The 20,611-nt window shown below is 35.7% G+C and overlaps 1 protein-coding gene across 1 annotated transcript; it reads left to right on the top strand.

The window, feature by feature from the left end:
- The first annotated feature begins 1,492 nt into the window (after positions 1 to 1,492).
- Positions 1,493 to 12,591, top strand: LOC140151486 (uncharacterized). Its single transcript, XM_072173838.1, is given in 8 exon segments — positions 1,493 to 1,654; positions 2,677 to 2,814; positions 5,308 to 5,402; positions 6,129 to 6,258; positions 7,078 to 8,183; positions 8,186 to 8,522; positions 9,610 to 9,771; positions 11,060 to 12,591. Coding segments are annotated over 8 exon segments (2,259 nt in total). The 5' UTR covers positions 1,493 to 1,551; the 3' UTR covers positions 11,248 to 12,591.
- Positions 12,592 to 20,611: the final 8,020 nt, after the last annotated feature.

The raw sequence follows: 20,611 nt of genomic DNA, 5'->3' as shown, positions 1-20,611 counted from the left end.
CCGATGTTGAGATCATGCTACTTGGACTACTCTCTCTGCTGTAATCATTTTTCACAAACCATGCTGCTCTTCTCTGAACAGACTCAATTTTCTACATGTATATTTGCTCCAAAACATGTGTGTCCCAAACAATGGAGGAGTATTCCAATAGTGGTCTGACCAGGGTAGTGTATGCGGTGGCCTTCAGGTCTTGGGGGCATGACACAAGGTTTCTTCGGATGAAACCCAAGGACCTGTTGGCTTTGGCTGTGATGTTGTTAATATGTTTGGTCCACTTAAGATCATTTGTGATCTCTACTCCAAGGTAGGTGTGGCTTTTTGTTTCTTGCAAAGTAGAGTCTCCCAGTGTGTATTCTATCTCTATGGGTTTCTTTTTGTGTGTGATTCTTACCAAGAAGCACTTTGCGGCGTTGAATGACATTTCCCATGTGTGCTGCCATTGGTCAAGAGTTTGGAGATCATGTTGTAGCTTAACTGTGTCAGAGGTGGATGATATATTACGGTAGACTACACAGTCGTCCGCAAATAAGCGTATGGAGGATGATATGTTGTCCGGTAGGTCATTCAAGTATATTAAAAACAGTAATGGACCTAGCACTGTCCCTTGTGGGTCTTCAGATTGTACTTTCACCCAGTCTGAGTACTCACCACCTAAAACCACACGCTGAAGGGTGTCTACGTTTACACGTTTCACATTTAACCGACCGTAAAATGCACTATCCGTTTAGGAAAATCACTAACTGTTTAAACGTAAAAAAAAAATTCTAGCATCGAGATCTAGCGTATTGAGCGGCGCAATAGCGGCAGGGGGTCTAGGGCCATCCACAGTAGCAGTTTGAAGGCACTCAGCAATGCTCAGCTCAGAAGCCCATCCGGAGCACCAATTTCTGAATGAAACTATCTTAAACATAGAAAGTGCTGCATTGGTTCAGTCCTGTTTATGAATTATGCTTACACATTTCAATTTGAGTCACATGCTGTACACATGGTACAAATTTTGGTAAACTGGGTACCAGTGTTTACTCAGAGGCCGTATGTCTCAATTTTGGCCCAGTGAAAATTATTTTTGTCTCACAAAAATTTGTAATGCTGTATTACAATTAGTGAATTTGGGGAATTGCTGGGCCAAAATTGGGCCAATTTGGGAAGAAAATGTTTCATTTGGCGCACCCAATTTCCAGAGAGAGTAAACACTGCTGGGTACCACATTTTACCCGTAAAAGCCCATAGTGCCATGAACGGTGGGAAACCATCAAACAGTGCATCTAAATTCTAATTATAACCCCATAACCATGATTTGGAACTTTGACCTTCCTGGTCTTGACAAGCTGGGTATATGCCACTGGCCATCAGCATCAGGTACAAGATCATGGGTAATTACCTTCTGCTACATAATATTCTTATTCTTACATTTCAGCATATTCTACTCCTTTACATGTAGCCATAAAGGTACGATGCAATGGATACTGATGAGACTCTAGACATAATATTCTTATTCTTACATTTCAGTATATTCTACTCCTTTACATGTAGCCATAAATGTAGGATGCAATGGATACTGATGAGACTCTAGCAGGAGAGCATTGTGATGTGGAGATAGAAGCTATTGATCTACATCTTTGTCATGGGAAGATTTTTGTTTGGAATGCTCAAGGTTAGTTGACTTCTGTACTGCTACATTAATGACCGAATTTGACCTAATGGGGGTTTAAGTTGTAATATTTAAGCACCCGCTCCAGATTATTTAAAATTGATACGCTGGCGAAGTTACATTATAAATCGGATTTATTACCATAGCATTAGGTTCAAACAATTTAGAATATATTGCGCTGCACTACAAGCAGGTTCTGCAATCATAGATTGAATACAATACCGGTCTTTTCAAAGAAACTAATCTTATAGGTGCGAGTGATCAATGCAGAGGTACCGCATGAACGTAGTAGTGCAACATGATATAATCAAAAATTGTTTTAACCTATTGCTATGGTGGTTGATCCGATTATTATGTAACTTCGCCAGCGTATTGCCATACTGAAAAGTCAAATGGGACCTTTTTCATGCAAAACATTTTGAAGTTCAAGAAAATTAGAAGATAGCAATAGTACCCATAAAACAAATACCACAGATATTTTTCTGGAGGCAAAGATGATTTTGCTGTGATTCAAGGGGGCAAAAAGTACAAAAAAGGGCTACTAGTACTAAAAATACAGGATTACAGGATGGCCAGGATCCCACAGGTGGAGACAGTGCTGCCCTTTGCCCCCTTGGCTATATCATCGTCTACATCAAAGCATAGGCCACATGTTTTGAGCCTTGTATTGGTTACTCCCATGGTACTATGCTTTGCATCTGAATGTCAATTGTAATATGAGTCAATGCATTATTACTATCAATGATCAAGCAACCTATAGGCTGGTGGACATCCAGGCACTGAACTTGGTAAAAGTCAGGGTGGTCCAGCAATACATTGATATGAAGTGTGCATGTCCTTATTTACCTTATTATTACATGAAAGTTGCTTACAAACATGCAGCTTGTATTTACAGGCTTGAGACGTCGTCCAGCCAGGCTGCCTATATTTGGGGATATAAAAAAATAAATAGAATTCATATTTGTAAAATGATTGAATGAGTTATTTCAAGTCATAAAATTCCACTTTCTGTCTCATTGTTTCAGATGTTAAAGTTTTGAGAGAAGTGCACCACATTGTTGGTTCTTTGATTGGAAGTCTACCACGAGCTCCAAGGCAAAACACACAAATGGGACTACCAATGCAGCTCATGCCTGAAGAAGCAAATGTACTGTTGGAATATGGTAATATTTCTGATGAGATCTGAGTATTCAGTCTTGGACTCCCTAATATAAAGAGTGACACACAAATGAGTCAGTATTCCAAAACAAATTTCATTCAAAATTATGTTACTTAGCCAGTAAGGGCAGCAGAAAGCCAGAAGGGGCAGTAGTATTTTCCTTACAGAATGTATATTTGATTTGACACTAAGATTTATAACAGCACCTTACACACAATACTTCCTAATTAAGCCTGGTGGATAGTCACAGTTTTTCTCAGAGCGGCAAATCATCATGATTTTTTCCGCCGACGAACAGCGACTTTGTCGCACTTGTTCAGCGGAAAACGCTAGCGAGTCCATTTTTTGCCGCCGACGGAGTTGCGATAGAAAAATTTCCAGTTGAAATTTTTTCTACTGAAAACGATTTTAGCTGGCGATTTTCTGTCCCAAATAAGCATGAAGAAATCACAGACATCATGGCGAACTTGACCGACGAACAATATCCTCATACGTCGGGGTGATTATCGTGATGTCCAAAAGAAAATTAATTCCTGGCAATCCATTGCTACTCGTTATTAAATATCGAAGGTGTGGATGCAGGGAAGAGATAGGTAGATCTTTTCAGCACAATTTAATAGTCAGTATGTGCATCAGTAGGCCTATGTGCGGTGATCTAGGCTACTTTCATAATCCTCAGTGGTAGACGAATCCAACGAGCCAAATCATGGACAGGATTTGGTCGGCCATTACTGGGTCCCCGCAGTACCAAACTGGTGTTGTGATTTCCCAATTGGGTGGATTAAAGCCGCTTAAAATTCGATGTTAGATTCTTTTGTGTTGTAAACTGCCATAATTCTTTTGTCTACTTGTAACACGGGGTGATAGAATGCAGTTTAAAATACCCTCCAAGGCCGCATCATTTCACATTTTAGGTGAGATGGGGCCGACGGGGACCCAGCTATGGCTGCCATTGAGGTGTAGGAATGCGTGAAATTGGATTCGTCTATAGGGCCTACCATTTACTGTATAATTATTATTATTATTATTTTACTACAGGCCTATAGAGGTTATCCACTTTACTCATGCGTGACTTCTAACAAAAGGCGCTGATTCCCGTAGTATTCCTCATTCAAACCAATTCAATGCACGACCTCGGAGTTACCTGCATGACTTTGGTGGGATATTTTGAAGCAGTCATGGTTACACATGCAGGTACTTGTTTTCAAAGTCCTAAACAAGGTATAGCAGTCGCTGATAGGATATGCAACTTATAGAACACAGATAACCTAGGTTTTTTAGCCTGACCGTTTGACTCCGCCGGAGTATTGGCCAATGTGCAAGACTATTATTTTCCTACATGTATCTATTTCGCGGCAAATATTCAAAACACAAGAGACTGGAGTGAGAGAAAGAAAATCTTAAATTGTCCTTCAAAAATCACTGGTATCCTATTATACTTAATACGAAAAAGAAATAAAATGCATAAAAACGGAGAAGAAGCTATTATTTAGGCAAAATATGTCACCATAATAGACTGGCAACGCCAGCCTATAATTTTTTTTCTCGCAATTGAAAGCGTGATAAGTCGCACACTTTCGCCGAAAAGTCGCACACGTTGGCGAGAAATCGCGGCGATTTGCCGCTGCGAGAAAAACGCTGTGACTATATCCACCAGGCTTAATACAAAAGAGGTAAAATTAGGTGGTAGCTGCTGAGTGTTGTTGTCATGCACAGAGTGTAATTGCTGTATTCAGTCTTAAATGAGTCCAAAGTCTGTGCCATCTACAACAATATCTGGTCTCTGTGCACAACCACATGTTATTCTGCAAACCCACCTCTTAACTAAATTTCAAAACTGTGTGTAATACAAGTATGGTAATAAGTCAAGTTAAATAGGTATCAGATTTCAGTGCAAGAGGTTCCCAGTTCGAGCCCTGGTAAGGTTAGGAAATGTTCTTTTGAAATAATTACACTAGTTTGAAATTCCCCTGAACAAAGAACTAGCTGCTTCATTGTCTTGGTTTACCCATACGTTATGTGGGAAGCTGCAGATCCTTGTTGCGATGGTTTTATACATTCTAGGTAGATTAGGAGACTGTTTCTATATTGAGTACATCCCTGAATATTGTAACATGGTTTATAAAGTGCGTAGTAGGCCACAGTGTCAGCAAAAATCATGCAAGAGCACATGTATAAATCTCCCAGGTTTTTTAAAAATTCTGAAAGGAACTCAAAATTGATTTTTATCTTTAAATGCTTTAATTTTTACTGATAAAAGCTTTACTACCATAACACGGAAGGTGGGCATGTACATGGGTATGGGGGTCGACGAATAAAAAGGGGTGTATGAGCGAACTAAAAAAAATAGCCCAAATAGTATAGTGGGAGTGTACACAAAAGAGATTGGTATAAAAACATATTGAAACCTTTCACTTGTTCATAAAATTACTGTTGATTCACTGATTAAATTTATTCACTGTATTTATTTTTTTGATTGCGTTTTCTTTTGATTCAGGTGCAGCAAGACTTGTTAGTGTGAGGACACATAAACCAAATAGCAGCGATGCAGCTGAATTTGAAGAAGCTAGAAGGAAAAGCTTCACAAAACAGGTAACCTAAATTCTCCTAGAGTGTGAATTTATAATGGGGTTACCTGAATGGGTGACTCCATTGGAAATCTACACCCCTGTGTAAGAGATTAAAGTCATGTCTTCCATAAGGGTATATGGATTTCAATTGGAATACCCCATTAAATGTTAATGTTTATTTGCCTCTTCTTAATTATTTAAATAGGGTATGGGTATTCCTTCCCACAAAATGTCACTGAAAATCTTGACTCGTTTAGACCACATGGCCAATGTTTAGAAAATTTTCACATTTTGCCCCCCCCCTGAACCCCCCCAAGTCCCCCGGAAAAAATCTGGTGGTGCCATTGTTGCTAATGAGATCTAGAGTACAGAAGCTACATGTTTCAGTAGGCTGGGACACATTCAAAAGTCAATTGTCTAGTAACTAATTTTTCCTCTTTATAATGGTCAAGTTTTACAAAAGTGGACAAATCAGTATATTGAATCTCATGTTCGATTAATTGATTTGTTGATTTATATGGTTTTTAAGCCTCAAGAGGTTGCTAGCCAGTCAGGCAGGAATCAGTTACCAATCCGACAGAAACAGGTACCAGCTTGTCCACCTGCAGTCTTACTGTGCAGGCTAAGTTGCTACCTTCAGTTGGGCATGTAATTTATTTTTTAAACTATGGTTTCATTATAGGCTATACAACAACAGATGTAGATATATTTTAGTTTCACAATTCTTATTTACTCTTGTATATTATAGAAAGAGTTATGGAGTACTAAGCAGGCAAAGAAAAAAGAGGACCTCTCTCACATTATTGAAGTTGGAAGGATGTCACGCAAACAAAGAAGGGCACAAAAAGCAATGACGAAGAAACTCAAACAACAAGCAGGTACACATCAAAAATATTTTCCTGTTTATTTCAAAATTCTTTACCTTTCCTGTTTATGATAATAATAATAATAATAATGAATGGTTCTTTTAAGGTGCAAAATCTTTATTCAAAATTTTTTTGACCATGTCTTCAGTCCTGTCACCAGAAACTGACAGGAGCTCCAGAAATCCTCAGGAATATGTGTAGACCCACCAGAAAATCCCCACAATAAATCTGTGAATATGAATTTAAATTTGAAGTTGCCTTCTGATCCTTTGTACATGCGCAACTTGAAGTGTGCCTGTCATCAGCATTTTGATACCCCATTTGTCAAATGTCGTTCAATATTAACAATACAGTAGTGATTTTAAAGAAAATTAAAAATACCCAAATTTAAAAGTTGCAGTTTACAGTGATCAATGCCAGCACTGTAAACACAAAGCATGCCAATATCTTCGTGCTTACTTCAAATCAATACAAATAGCTGCAACTTTTAAATTCGGGTATTTTTTTTCTTCAAAACACTGCTGTATTGGTGATATTGAACAAAATTGGGTATCAAAATTCGCGTAAATAAATCATCATTCTTTTTATGTTGCAATATTTTGAAAGCAATTATTAGTTCTGAAGCTATAGGCGTATTTATAACAGCTGCGTTTCTTTTTGTGCAGACTTTAGTTGCACTAGTGTAGCTCCAGGAAGAATAGGGGGTAAACAAAGTCTTAAATGATAGATCAGCTCAATTTGTGTCCATCTAAAGGGTCATCACATCTAATTGTCAGCATGAAATGAGATCTGCACTATTATTAACTTGTTTTTCTTCGTTTCCACTTCCAGCAACAGCAAAGTTGCAAGGTTACCAAGAATCAGTTAGACCAGAGTCAAGTCCTCCACAAACTACGCAACAAGCACATCAAAACTTGAATGAAACTGACAAAGTTGTTGCATTTATCCCTGAAGCAGGCAGTGGTAGGGATGGTGTAAAAGAAACAACTGATTCTGTGAAGCAGATACTGGAACCTTCACCTGATGGAAAATCACAACAACATGAATCAGTAGATACTAATAATAGAACAAACATTCCTGTGAATGGCAGGCACAGAAACGAATGTAAAATACAGATGTCATGTACGGAACAAATGACTCAAGATAGTTGTGGTAATGAGATATCATCACCTAGCCAAGAGCAAGGAAACGCTTCTGAGATGGTAACATCTAGTAAAGAATGTGTGATGTCTAAAGAATCACATCAGGAGAAAGAACAGAGAAGTGCTGACAGGACATCTCAACATCAGGTTGGGACATCTCAAAAAGAAAGTGAGATGTTTGTAGAACCAAAGAAACTGCAGAGCAATACTGAAAGGTCAAGTAAACATCAGGTTGACACTTCTAGTAAAGAATGTGCGATGTCTGTAGACTCACATCAGGAGAAAGAACAGAGTAGTGCAGAAAGGACATCTCAAAATCAAGTTGGGACATCTCAAAAAGAAAGTGAGATGTCTGTAGAACCACCAAATATGCAGAGCAATACAGAAATGTCATCTCAACATCAGGTTGAAACATCTAGTAAAGAACATGAGATGTCTGTAGACTCACATCAGGAGAAAGAAGAGAGTAGTGCAGAAAGGTCAAGTAAACATCAGGTTGACACTTCTAGTAAAGAATGTGAGATGTCTGTAGACTCACATCAGGAGAAAGAAGAGAGTAGTGCAGAAAGGACATCTCAACATCAAGTTGGGACATCTAGCAAAGAATGTGAGATATTTGTAGAACCACAGAAAGTGCAGAGCAATACAGAAAGGTCAGGTCAACATCAGGTTGACACTTCTAGTAAAGAATGTGCGATGTCTGTAGACTCACATCAGGAGAATGAACCGAGTAGTGCAGAAAGGACATCTCAATATCAAGTTGGGACATCTCAAAAGAAAGTGAGATGTTTGTAGAACCAAAGAAACTGCAGAGCAATACAGAAAGGTCAAGTAAACATCAGGTTGACACTTCTAGTAAAGAATGTGCGATGTCTGTAGACTCACATCAGGAGAATGAACAGAGTAGTGCAGAAAGGACATCTCAATATCAAGTTGGGACATCTCAAAAAGAAAGTGAGATGTTTGTAGAACCAAAGAAACTGCAGAGCAATACTGGAAGGTCATCTCAACACCAGGTTGGAACATCTCAAAAAGAAAATGAGATGTTAGTTGAGGATGGAGGTGATAGGACCAATAAGCAAGGTGTAAGGAGTGACAGCAATGACCTGGGTTGCCTTATTCAACTTTTTACAGGTAGGCATTCATTAATATAATCAATAATTAAAAGGGACACTGGAAAGATTTTCTGTACAAAATATTTTGTTCAACCACTCTGCCAACCCGATAGCGCTATCCGCTATCATACTGATAGCAGCTGTTAATGCCTTGCATATGTTCAGACATTAAAAAAAATGATCACCAAGAAAAGCTAGAATGAATAGGGCAACTTTATCATAATACTTGTAGTTCATGTTATATAATTTTAAAATAAAATTGTGTAAGTGTTGATTGATGTACCCAGTAATGACTATTGGGATTCGTATAGTATGGCTTCCATAGTTGAAAACCTCATTAGTGTGAGAGTAAACATATGCATACTTTTATCATTGTGTCCCCTATGTGACATGATCAAGCTAAGTTGTATGTTGCTGATATTGATTTAAGCCTGGCAATAATAAATTCAACATCCTTTGTATGTTCTCCGCAACACTATATTGACCATATCTCTGGAACTTTAATTCCAATTTGTTGGTTTCATTCCATAGTGGTATAAGGTGGGCCACCATGAATAAACAACTTATCAAGAAAATCAGGTTTGAAGAAAGGCCAATATAAAATTGAAATGTGTAAATCAGACATTCATTATGTACAAGACATTTATAAAGCGCTAGTGTGCAAGAAAGTCTGTTAGCGCTGATATACAGAGAATAAAAAACATTATAAAATCACATGAGTGGAGTACACAAAGTATATAATCTACATTACAAACTTAAAACTATTCCCCAAACACAAGTGACTGAAATTTCACAAGTCACACAAATCATGCATAAAAGCATATAATTAGATAGTATACGGTACAGACTTAAAAGTACTATTAACCAAAAAAAAAACATTTTAAAAAGTGATCGAGATTTTCACATTTCACATAGCATTAAAAAGCAAGTTAACACAGTAGCAGCACTAATATGATGTAGTAAAATAGATTTTATCCTTATATAAACCTGATCCTCAATAATTGATGGCAGTATATGGTGTTACTTCATTGCATAGCTTATGTCTACATGCATGTCACCCTCAATGTATTTTCATTTTAAGTCTCATTATTTTTGTATTATTACAGGGACACCAAATGAGAGAATCAAAGCTGTTGAAATCCCTAATTGGAATTTTCCAGAAACCCCTCATGAGGCCATGAGATGTCGAGTGTTTCAAAACTTCTGGGAACAGGGCTATTACCTGACATCAGGAAGTAAATTTGGTGGTGATTTTCTAGCTTATCCAGGCAAGTGTAATAACTTGATGAATCCATCTGTGAGGTCAAATTTTGGAAAATATGCTCAATTTTGGAGAAAATCCCAAAATGTCTTTTTTTTTCCCAAATGTTTTATGGACAAAAAAAAAAAAAAAAATTGTGATTATTTTTTTAAATTAATTTTTAAAAACTAGATATAAATATCTAGGACCTGTTTTTTAAATTTTTTTATTAACATCATCAAAAAAATTTGAGTAAAAATCAGGATTTTTTTTTTTTTCAAAAACTGAGCATTGTTACCAAAATTTGACCTTGCATATGGCTTCATCAAGTCAGTCCCATTCTAAATATGTATACTTTTATTAATTTAGACAAACAATTCAGCAGTTGTGAGGCCCAAATGTTTCCATAATTCCAGGGTTAAGACCACCAGCTTAAATTAATTTGTTTAAATAGCTCCCATAATCAAAAATGTATTTTGAGGCTTGCAATATTTGTGATATAGAAGCAGCCTCAAGCCTGTACTTAAATCCAGGCCTGCCCATATGGGAATCAGTTACATCAGATGACCTATATCAGTCCAACTTTCCAGAAGTAACCTTAGTCTGAGGCAATTAACAGCAGTGTCATAAATTTCTATTTGACATTGAGGGGATGGAGTTTGGTATAAAATCCTTGAAAACATGTTGAAGAGAAGCAAAAGTAGCATGTTAAGCTCCTAGATTAAATTTCTTGAACAAATTCAAGCCAAAATGAACAATTACAAGCATTGAACGAGGCAATGCAAACAAAATAAAATGTTTTTATTTGAATGTAGCGTTTTTTGCTCCCAGAGCAGAGCGCTTGAAAATTGCAATTTGCAGTATCTTTTGCTACTAGATTAAACTTCTTGCAATGACCATTGAAAAATCAAAGGAAGTAGACCACAGTGGGCCGTAAAAAGCAAAGAAAAGATATCTTAATGGGCCTGAAAAGGCAAAGAAAAGAGACTTTAGTTAAGATGCCTTAATTACCAGGTATCTTATCTTAATTTTTTTACTGACCACTAACAGTAACATGCCTGAGATCCATTTTCTTTGCTTTTACAGGCTTATTAAAGTGTGTTTTCTTTACTTTTTTACGGGTCTCTAAAACCCGGGCCCAGAGGTAACGCATCCCTTTCCCCCTCAGGCAAAATGTTGGTGATACAAGACCAATTTGTTTGATGAGTCTGTAGCCTAAGGTCAACTTAACTACAAAACAAAGTGGACATGATCCCAAAGACAATCATTGTCATGTTGCTTATTTAATATTTCTTCAAATGTTTTTATTCTTTTAGGAGACCCATTCCTGTACCACTCCTTCTACATAGTCATCTGCCTACCATACAAGAAACCAATCTCTCCCATGGATATTGTAGCATTTGGTAGAATGGCATCCAATGTGAAGAAAACTGTGGTTCTTTGCTCTATAGATGAGAGTGATGAAGTAGTATATACCTCAGTACAGTGGACTGGCATCAGTTGATGCACTAGCTCATTTGAAGGTGTTTTTTTGATGTATCACATATACTTTCATCAGCTCGTAATTGGCGGGCAGATCACAGATTAATAACAAAATATTTTATTTTAAGAATTGTCTTGTGACATCTCGCCAGAAGCATCACAAATTATAAATTCAAGTCCTATACTTAGTCTACTTTCTTTAGCACTCAAATATAGACCAGACAGGTCAACTTATATCACTCTTAATGTGGGTATACTTTCGGTGTAGTGGTAAAAGCCTAACATTTCCTGCATATTACGAGCTGATCAAACTATAATGATATGGAGAACATCAATTGGAGAACATTAAGAAAATACATCTGAGACAATCAAAGTGTAAAAAATGACAAAACATACTGAAGCTTTGTTCTTTAAATGCAAAGTTTCTATTGCTTTTATTTGAGCTAGGACTTGAAAATAATATCACATATTCTTTTATTACACCAGAATAACAAAAAAGTTATTTGTAGAGAAGAAACAAGACAGTTATGGTTTTCGCCACATGTTTGTCACATATGATGCTACATACACTTCAAGTTTACTTTTTAAAATATGGTGAACATCAATTGGAGAACATTAAGAAAATACATCTGAGACAATCAAAGTGTAAAAAATGACAAAACATACTGAAGCTTTGTTCTTTAAATGCAAAGTTTCTATTGCTTTTATTTGAGCTAGGACTTGAAAATAATATCACATATTCTTTTATTACACCAGAATAACAAAAAATGTTATTTGTAGAGAAGAAACAAGACAGTTATGGTTTTCGCCACATGTTTGTCACATACGATGCTACATACACTTCAAGTTTACTTTTTAAAATTTTTTGCCATAGATCAGAATGCCCTTCAAAATCATTTGAAGGGCATTCCTTGTGTGCAGAATGAAATTTGTTGTGTCTGATGTACTTTCAGGTAAATACTGTGAAAAGATGCGTGACCGATTCCTTAAGTTGTCAAAATTCATCGAAATTTGTATTTGTGGGTTAAATTTAGACAAACACTTGTTTAGGGAGTCCAAATTAGACAGAAACTTGTTCAAAGGGTCATATTTTGCAACACTAAAAACTTGCTTAGGGGGTCATTTTGCTCACAGAGGACAACCTGTTTAGGGTCCGGGGTTTAGGGTGCTTTTGGAAGAAATTTGGCCCCTGGGGACACAAATCAATTTGAGAGGCTAAGCCCAATCAAGTGCTTTGTGCACAAATGTGGTAAGCACATTTTCAAATCAGATACTAAATCAGTCACTTCAATATTAGTTTAAAATTGTATTAAGAGGTTTTGAGGGGCTGTTACTCTTTGTAAAGTTTTTGTTTTGTTATAGTACGAGGGGCAGTCAGTATGTTTTAAGAGTTGTCTCGTGACGTCATTTATGGATTGTTTTCATGGCATTTCTCAATGATTACATAAATACTGTACCTTTGTCTTTCATACAACACATGTAAAACTTATATCATACACATGATTACGTAACAGCATTAGCATACAATCAATAGTCTAGGGACACTGCCAAATCACGCAAAAAGGCGGGCCTTTTAAATTACAGAAAATACACGTGTTTACAATGTCCGAGAACAGCAAAAGTACAAGGTGCATATGGCTAGTTTTGGGCAGGAATAAGCACTAGGTCCTCAGTTTGCATTTGGTAAAATATGAGACTTGTCATTAAACTTTGGTGGAAATGGGACGTCTGGAAACTTCAACAACTTTAGGGCTTGAATGGAAGCGAAATTATTCTGCAAAATGGCGAAAATGAAAAAGCAGTTATTACAAATGACATCAATTATCTCCAAAATTAAACATACTAAAATATAATGACTGGTCACGTGTGAGAGCTGGTACTCAGTGTGATGATAACTGGTGCAAATCAAACAACAATCTGCGCATGCGTAGGTGGGATGACCGATACAACATGGTGGAAATGCACGAAAATTGCAAAATTCCATGTAAATAGGGCCTAAAATATTACAAAATGCTATGAAAATTGTAATTTAAATATTCATATGAATTTTTATGGATGATCTCAACCTGAATTGAACAGAAACGTTTAAAAAATTAATTTCTCATTCAAACGATGGTCTCTCTCTTTGTACCACTACTTTTTGTATGAATGTAACAATGGTAGAATAACAGTTATATTTTAATCACGGATTCAAATATTTTCTAGGGAGACTCCCGTTTAAATGTTTAGAGATTAGTCAACAGAACTGGTAAAAAATTTTAAATTTCCACGTTTGCTATTTTTGGCAATATCAAGATTTTTAAAGAAAGAAAAGCCTTGTTTTTGTCAAAAATAAGACATATTTGACCACGCATTTTAAATAAACTAAAACCTTTCCAGCCCAACAAACATAGTTTAATGAACTGGTAGTTTGTGTTCTATTACTGTTCCAAACGGCAGCATTCTCCATTCTTTAATTCCCGAGAAAATATAGAAAATACAACAATACCTCATTTCGGCCTCTTATTTCCCCTAACAAAAACGACTCAATTTCACCAGGTGACTCTAGACCATTGATTTTATGCTAATGCTGTTACGTAATCATGTGTGTGATATAATTTTTACATGTGTTGTTTGAAAGACAAAGGTACAGTGTTTATGTAATCATTGATAAATGCCATGAAAACGATCCACAAATGACGTCACGAGTCAACTCTTAAAACATACTGACTGCCCCTCGTATGGTTTGTCTTAACTGGGACTAGACTTCATGTAAAAGAATTATTGATGTTTGGAATGCAAAAATGTAATTGAAAATGAAAACGTAGTAATTAAAAAGAAAAATAATAATTGATTCAAAGTCAATCAAGCAGCTGACACAAATGTGAGAGCCTGGACCCAATCAAGTGCTTTGTGCACATGCGGTATTAGTACATTTTCAAATCAGATACAAAATCAGTCAATTGTACACTCAACCATGATTCAATGTATGAACATTCCCAGCAAACACAGAAAATGTTTAATTGTTGGGTTCTTTAAAGGAAAACTTGATTTAAAACTTTTTAACATGTGTTGACAAAATATTTTGCAATGTTTATCAAGAAATATTTTGTAATAACATTTTGACAACATTTTAAAAATATTGCTATGAAGTTTTTTCATAACCTTTATATAACCTGGCATTTAAATGGTACTAAAATGTTGTAACCAAAACCAATACGTGTCAATAACATATAGGCCTATGTTTTTAAAACATTTTTGTTTTACTGGGTTATAATGTGTAAAGCCAAGGGCATCGGACACTACCAAAAGGAAGTTATGTTGAATTTGTAAAAATCTTATCATAGTAATCATGTTTGATCGGACATATTTCAGAAATGTTTGATGCCTTTGGCTTTACACACTGAATACATTGACTCATGGTCAAATGTACACATGACTGATTTGATAATGTACTTAACACATCTGTAACATGGCATATCAAAAGGTACCTTCAGGGTTCTTTTCGCCAGCCCATCGGGCTGGTACCTATTTCTGGGATGGGGTCAGTTTGCTCAAGAGATTATTTTTTATTGGTATTGGAATGACTTTTGTTTAAAACTTTTTGTGGTTGAATTTTTTTAAAATATTTTAATTCGATTTGTAAGGAAAAGTAAGTATGTTTTGCCGTTTCAACGAACGAAAACGAGTGAGTATTACCAAAGTTATGTTTGAACTAATTATGACTTTAAAAGTAGGCCTAAATGTAACAATAATAGTTAATATATAGCATCATATGGTCAGCAGAAGAAAATCTGACATCACCTATGATGTCATATCAGTGTCCTTGACCGGGGTCCTTACTCCTTGACCACTGAACAGCGTGATATCATGTTGATAACAGATCTATAGAATCAAAATCTTCATCATATCCCCGGATCATATCACAGATTCTCAACAATCTGTGATCATATGGACCATATTGATGTGAAAGTAGTTATCTATCATATCCTGTGTCGTTTTATGGATAAAAATGACTCAAAATGTTATTGATGAAATGGTTGCTATCATAAACATCAGTTTTGTCTTTTCAACGGGAAAAATCCGATGCAAAATAAAGTTTTTAGGGCCTAGCTATAATATGGGCATAATTTATGCATGTAGGCCTATAGTATTGAACAATGTACCCCATTTGACACGCACTTATAGATAAATAAATTGTCTTACTTTATTAATTTAATAACTTCTTTATTATAAATAAAATGACACATAACTATTTGATTCATAAAATTACATTCAACAAAATGATTGAAGAGAAAACACACAAGGCACTATAGGCAGACTGTTATAGAATGGAGTATGTAAGATGCCATGTCCATAGCTTCGCAGGAGTTTCCGACTAGCAATCAACATGATCAGCACATTCAGAAAAACACAGTTTAAGAGTGAAGATTGTAGTGAGTAACCAGTCCTTTATAAATGTGCTGGCCACTATCTATTATAATATAGTAGGCTTAAACTATACATTGCGAATTAATTAAGTTATTTTAAAATCAAATGTACATGTAAGTTAACTCAAACCGGCAGTGTATATATCGAAAGCAGTGAAATCGGACATTCCTAAGCGAAGGTATTGAGTTCGTAAGTTCTGGTATTACAAAATTGGAAATTGAGATATCGTGGGTAAAAAGCTGAAAAGACAAAAAAAAAACCAACAACAACAACAACAACAACAAAACAAACAGACCAGAACAATTTGGAGTAATGAATTAAAAGAGTTGACATGAGATTAGGAATTAATGTTTTCTGCTGTTTCAGCGTGCATGTTCTCATCGTTGATGGTTTGGTGGACTGTCATGTAGATGTAAGCGTGATCCTAAAAATGCCTTTCACATTGACCAAAACTAATTACAAGACCTCTTCTACATTGAGGCTGGCTTTCCTTTTAAAGGGAATTTTATTCAAGTACCGTATTGACATTTCAACTTTACTTGTAAAAATAAAATGATATCTTGGTTTTGAAATTTGAGGCAATACTTTTGTAAATATGAAGAAAAATGTAACAATTTTTCTTATTATTTGTATATTTTGCAAGTTTATTCTACCTGTTTCTTAATAAAGGCTTTTCCGACTGAAGGTGCCTTTTGATCTGACATAACATGTGTGCTCCAAGCACTTGTTTTATGATTTCATATAAAGCCTAGTTAGCCTACCAAAGATGGTTATTAAATAATTAGTTGGAAGTTTCAAGTTTTAGTATGAAAAAGTGCGTCATATTATTTTGTGTTGCACTCTTATGACCCTTGTGTATTATTTTTCTTGTGTATTATTGCTCTCGGAGTGATGCATTAAAATTACTCCATCTGTCACCGTGTCATATCCTGTCACATCATATCCACAGTTGAGGGACCACTCCCAACGGGTTATAATAAATGACGCAAGGACAGCACAATGTTTTTCCAGTTTCTTATGTTATTCATCACTGTTCATAGTCGAGTTTTGTAAATATTTCTAGCTGCCTTCTGGTGCTGGTTTCGAAGTGACGACTGTTTCACCCTTTGAAGACATTTTGAATAATATTTTGTCCCACAGGAAGGGCCTGAAACCCTAACTTAGAGTTGTCTATTCAATATAAACACTTTTATTTCTTCTACAAACTGCACATTCAAACCATCTTGGTGATGTGGTATTGTCATTAGTTGCTGAATGAAAAGGGAACTAAACTTGATAAGCCTTGCATGTAAATCAAATTTAACATTTAACAACATGGGTGCGACTAACAAGATATTACACGGTCTATAGACCGTGTAATATCTTGCTATAGGGCTTATGTCCGGGTCTTATATTTACTTAAATATTTTTGATTTTGACCAAAAACTAGGGCTAATCTGCCGCTTAAAATTAATTTGGTACGTTAAGAACCACTACATGCATAAGCCTATATCATGAATTTCTTTTCAAAATGATATATGGGGAAAAATTAGTCGCGTTGGTTGCCTAAACTGCGAGGCAGTCAATGTCAATGTCGTTCGGGCGTTTACAAGTAGGATTGTTGTAGCAAAGATGCAAATCGCAAACTCTTTTTATACGGCCAATCTAACACGCATTTTAATGAACAATTTATACACATAATTATGAATGAAGTCAAATACTAGTATTCAAATCGCACTGTTGCTCTATTATAATGATTTCTTGCAAACAAAATTCTTCAAGTTTGCATTTGATTAGAAGTGATATGATGAAAATTTACTTAAATTTAGTCTTTGCCGAACTTTTGTTCACAAAGCAATAATGTCATGCCTGCACTGCAAAAACAAGTGTTTATATTTAAACACCATATTGTGTTTATCAGAGCAACACTTAATAAACACATAATTCATGTTAATGGTCAAACACTAATGTTCATAAATTAACACTTGGTGTTATATTACAAACCCTAATGTTTGTAATATAACACCAAGTGTTAATTTATGAACATTTGTGTTAGAACCATTAACATTAGTGTTAGACCATTAACATGAATTATGTGTTTATTAAGTGTTGCTCTGATAAACACAATATGGTGTTTAAATATAAACACTTGTTTTTGCAGTGTGGAAGTCTAAACGTATGACATGTCATATACAAGGTGTCCCATAAAAAGGTTACATGTAGAAAATGAGCCGCATTTTGTGATGGTACAACAAAACAATGTCATTTTTTTCCGATATTATTTATTTATCCTTCTTGTAACTGTTTGCTAAGTTTCAACTCTGTATCTTAAAAGCAACTTAACTTATGAGCGCAAGATGACAGGGTGTCAAGAGTGGATAACCATCAAAATATCGCACAACGAAAGTTGAACACAAGCACGACTTTGTTTTCAGATTTTTGCTTTATTACTTTTCATGTCTTTCTTATTTTTCATTGTTGAACTTATTGCATAAAAGAAACATATTGAAAAAATAAATATTGCACACTGAAAATAAATAAGTTTTAGAGCTTCTTGACTCGTGGTGGTAACAAATAAAGAAAGATGGTCATTAGAGAAGAACACGGTTTTGGTGAAAGCAGTTCAGCACGCTGTAACTCCTGTCATCATCATAGTGAAATGAATAACAATCTTTGCATTTAGGCCTTGCTTGGATTTTGTTGACTTGAAATCGCAGCTGTTTGTTTTTACATTTCTGACTGAACTCTTGAAATAAAACTGAACAACTTTTATTCTTTTGTTTATCAGAATAAAATACTGTATCTGCCATGTTATGGCTGGGCCTACTCAAGTGCCCCGCCAAATGCACGCGGTGGCTAGCTGTGACCAGGTGACCGCGGTAGTATAATGAACCTCGTGTTGCATTATGTCACGAAAAGGCTGTGAACTTGACATTCACAGGAGTACTAGTAGAGGGTACATAGATTATGTCATGAAAAGGATATTTATATTTGTTAACATTAACTTAGATTATTTTCAAAAATCTACATGTAACCTTTTTTTGGGACACCCGGTACAATGCAAATATTGATAATGGCGATTCAGATTTCAAAATATTTCACTTTACATGTCGATGCAGATTGTTCAAACAGTGAAAGTGGTAAAAGTCAAGTTAGTTGCTTACATTCCATCACTTCAAGACGATGGGTTAAAACACGAACGTGTTAAACAAAATTCCGTGCCCAGAGGGTCACGTTGACCTTGTTCCATATAACTATACGCTAGATTGGTAACATGATGCTACGAAGAAATGAAATTATAATTATTCTACCCCAGTTTCATATTCCAAAAAATCTCATTGAAACATTAGCTGTTAGCTGTATTTTTGTGCTTTAAAGAGCAATGTTCACCCAAAATCTAGGGACATGTTCTTGGCAGGTTTTTTGAATTTACTATTTATTACTTTTAGTTTTTAAACTCTGGAGTTCATAGTGATTTTAAAAATAATGTGTTTATCCATGGCTGCAAATCCTTAAAGTTATTCTGCTCCTTCTGTGTGGTGGTGGATGCAGATGTTTTTGCTGACTTGGACCTTTTGCTCTGTTCAAGGATTATGTCCGATACAGCATTATAAATTTCAAGCCGTTTGGCCTTATTTTGCAGCATGTCCCCGAATCAGTGGAAGAAACTCTACTTGTATCCTTACTATTAATTTGAAAATACTATAATCAATGCTAATTCTGTTTCCGATATTGTGTTTTCTTTACCATGTTTACAGGAACCATCAAAATTACTGGAATTACTACACATAGGCTTAGGAACCGGGGGCTCAGCTCCCTCAATATTTTTGGCGCGGGAGCTGGAATACCTTTCAGCCCCCTCCCCCAATAATCCTAAAGAAGTTTTGAAAATCTTCTTAAGCCTATGCTACAGAAGACCAAACTGTAGCAAGCTTATTGAAGCTTTGGATGTTATATGCATGAGCACTAAAGGGTATCCTTGTCAAGTGTTGATGTTGTTTTTGAAAGTCAAAGTTTGATGCATTATTGTTGTGATTACGCCATATTGCTTTTATTGCTAAAGAAATCACCGGTCACCAGTCAGCCTCTTATGACAGAACACATTTAGCTTGATCGCTACTAGCGCTCGGCGAATCGCCCGAAGCGCTTCGTATGTTAGCAACTGTTTTAATACAGTAAACTGTTTTTCGGGGGACTCTGTCGTATTCAGAACGATATGAAAGAGCATCATAGTTATAACTTTTCATAACTTTCAATCATAATCAAATTTCATAATTAATAATTATGCAATAATCATGATTATGCAAATATCAAAATTTGTATGAGGTACTATACTCTTATTAATAATGTATACTGATAAGATAAACTATTATATTACTATGAATTGCAATCAACTTCTACAGGTTAAAGGAGGATTTTGTGATGCTAACTATCGTCGGAGTTTTTATGGTAGTAGATTTAAGTTGTGTGTGAGTTAGCATTATGTGTACTATCGAGCGCTTTTGGAAACATGAAATTGTGGTTGATGTGGTTGAGACACACATTTGCATGTTTACTTGTTCGTATATAATTAAGTGTATCGATGATATGCTCAAAATCCTTTACACTTTTGTGGATGGGGCTCTTCATGTTTGCATATTTCAAAAGCTCTCGATAGTAAGCAGTACTAAGCACATATGCTAACTATCGAGTTTGTACGGTATTCATATATCAACAGATCAACGAGAACCTTATGCTATCTACTGAAGATAAATTTTAAACTTCAACCCCTTGTTATCTGCTGAAGCTTTAAAAGTAAACCCATATATTTACTCAAAAAGTGAGCTGCCGAATACTATTTTTCGAAGATAAACGTTAAAAGTGAAAACCTTGATTATCTATACTGACGATAACTTTATTAGGGAGCCCACTGCTATCTACTGAAGATAACATTAGCAATAAAACTCTTTATATTTACTAAATCTAAACTTAATAGATAACCCCTTGCTTTCTACTGA

The sequence above is a fragment of the Amphiura filiformis genome, chromosome 4 (genome assembly GCF_039555335.1).
Source record: "Amphiura filiformis chromosome 4, Afil_fr2py, whole genome shotgun sequence".
Lineage (NCBI taxonomy): Eukaryota > Metazoa > Echinodermata > Ophiuroidea > Amphilepidida > Amphiuridae > Amphiura > Amphiura filiformis.
This window is presented reverse-complemented; position numbering and strand designations above follow the sequence as displayed.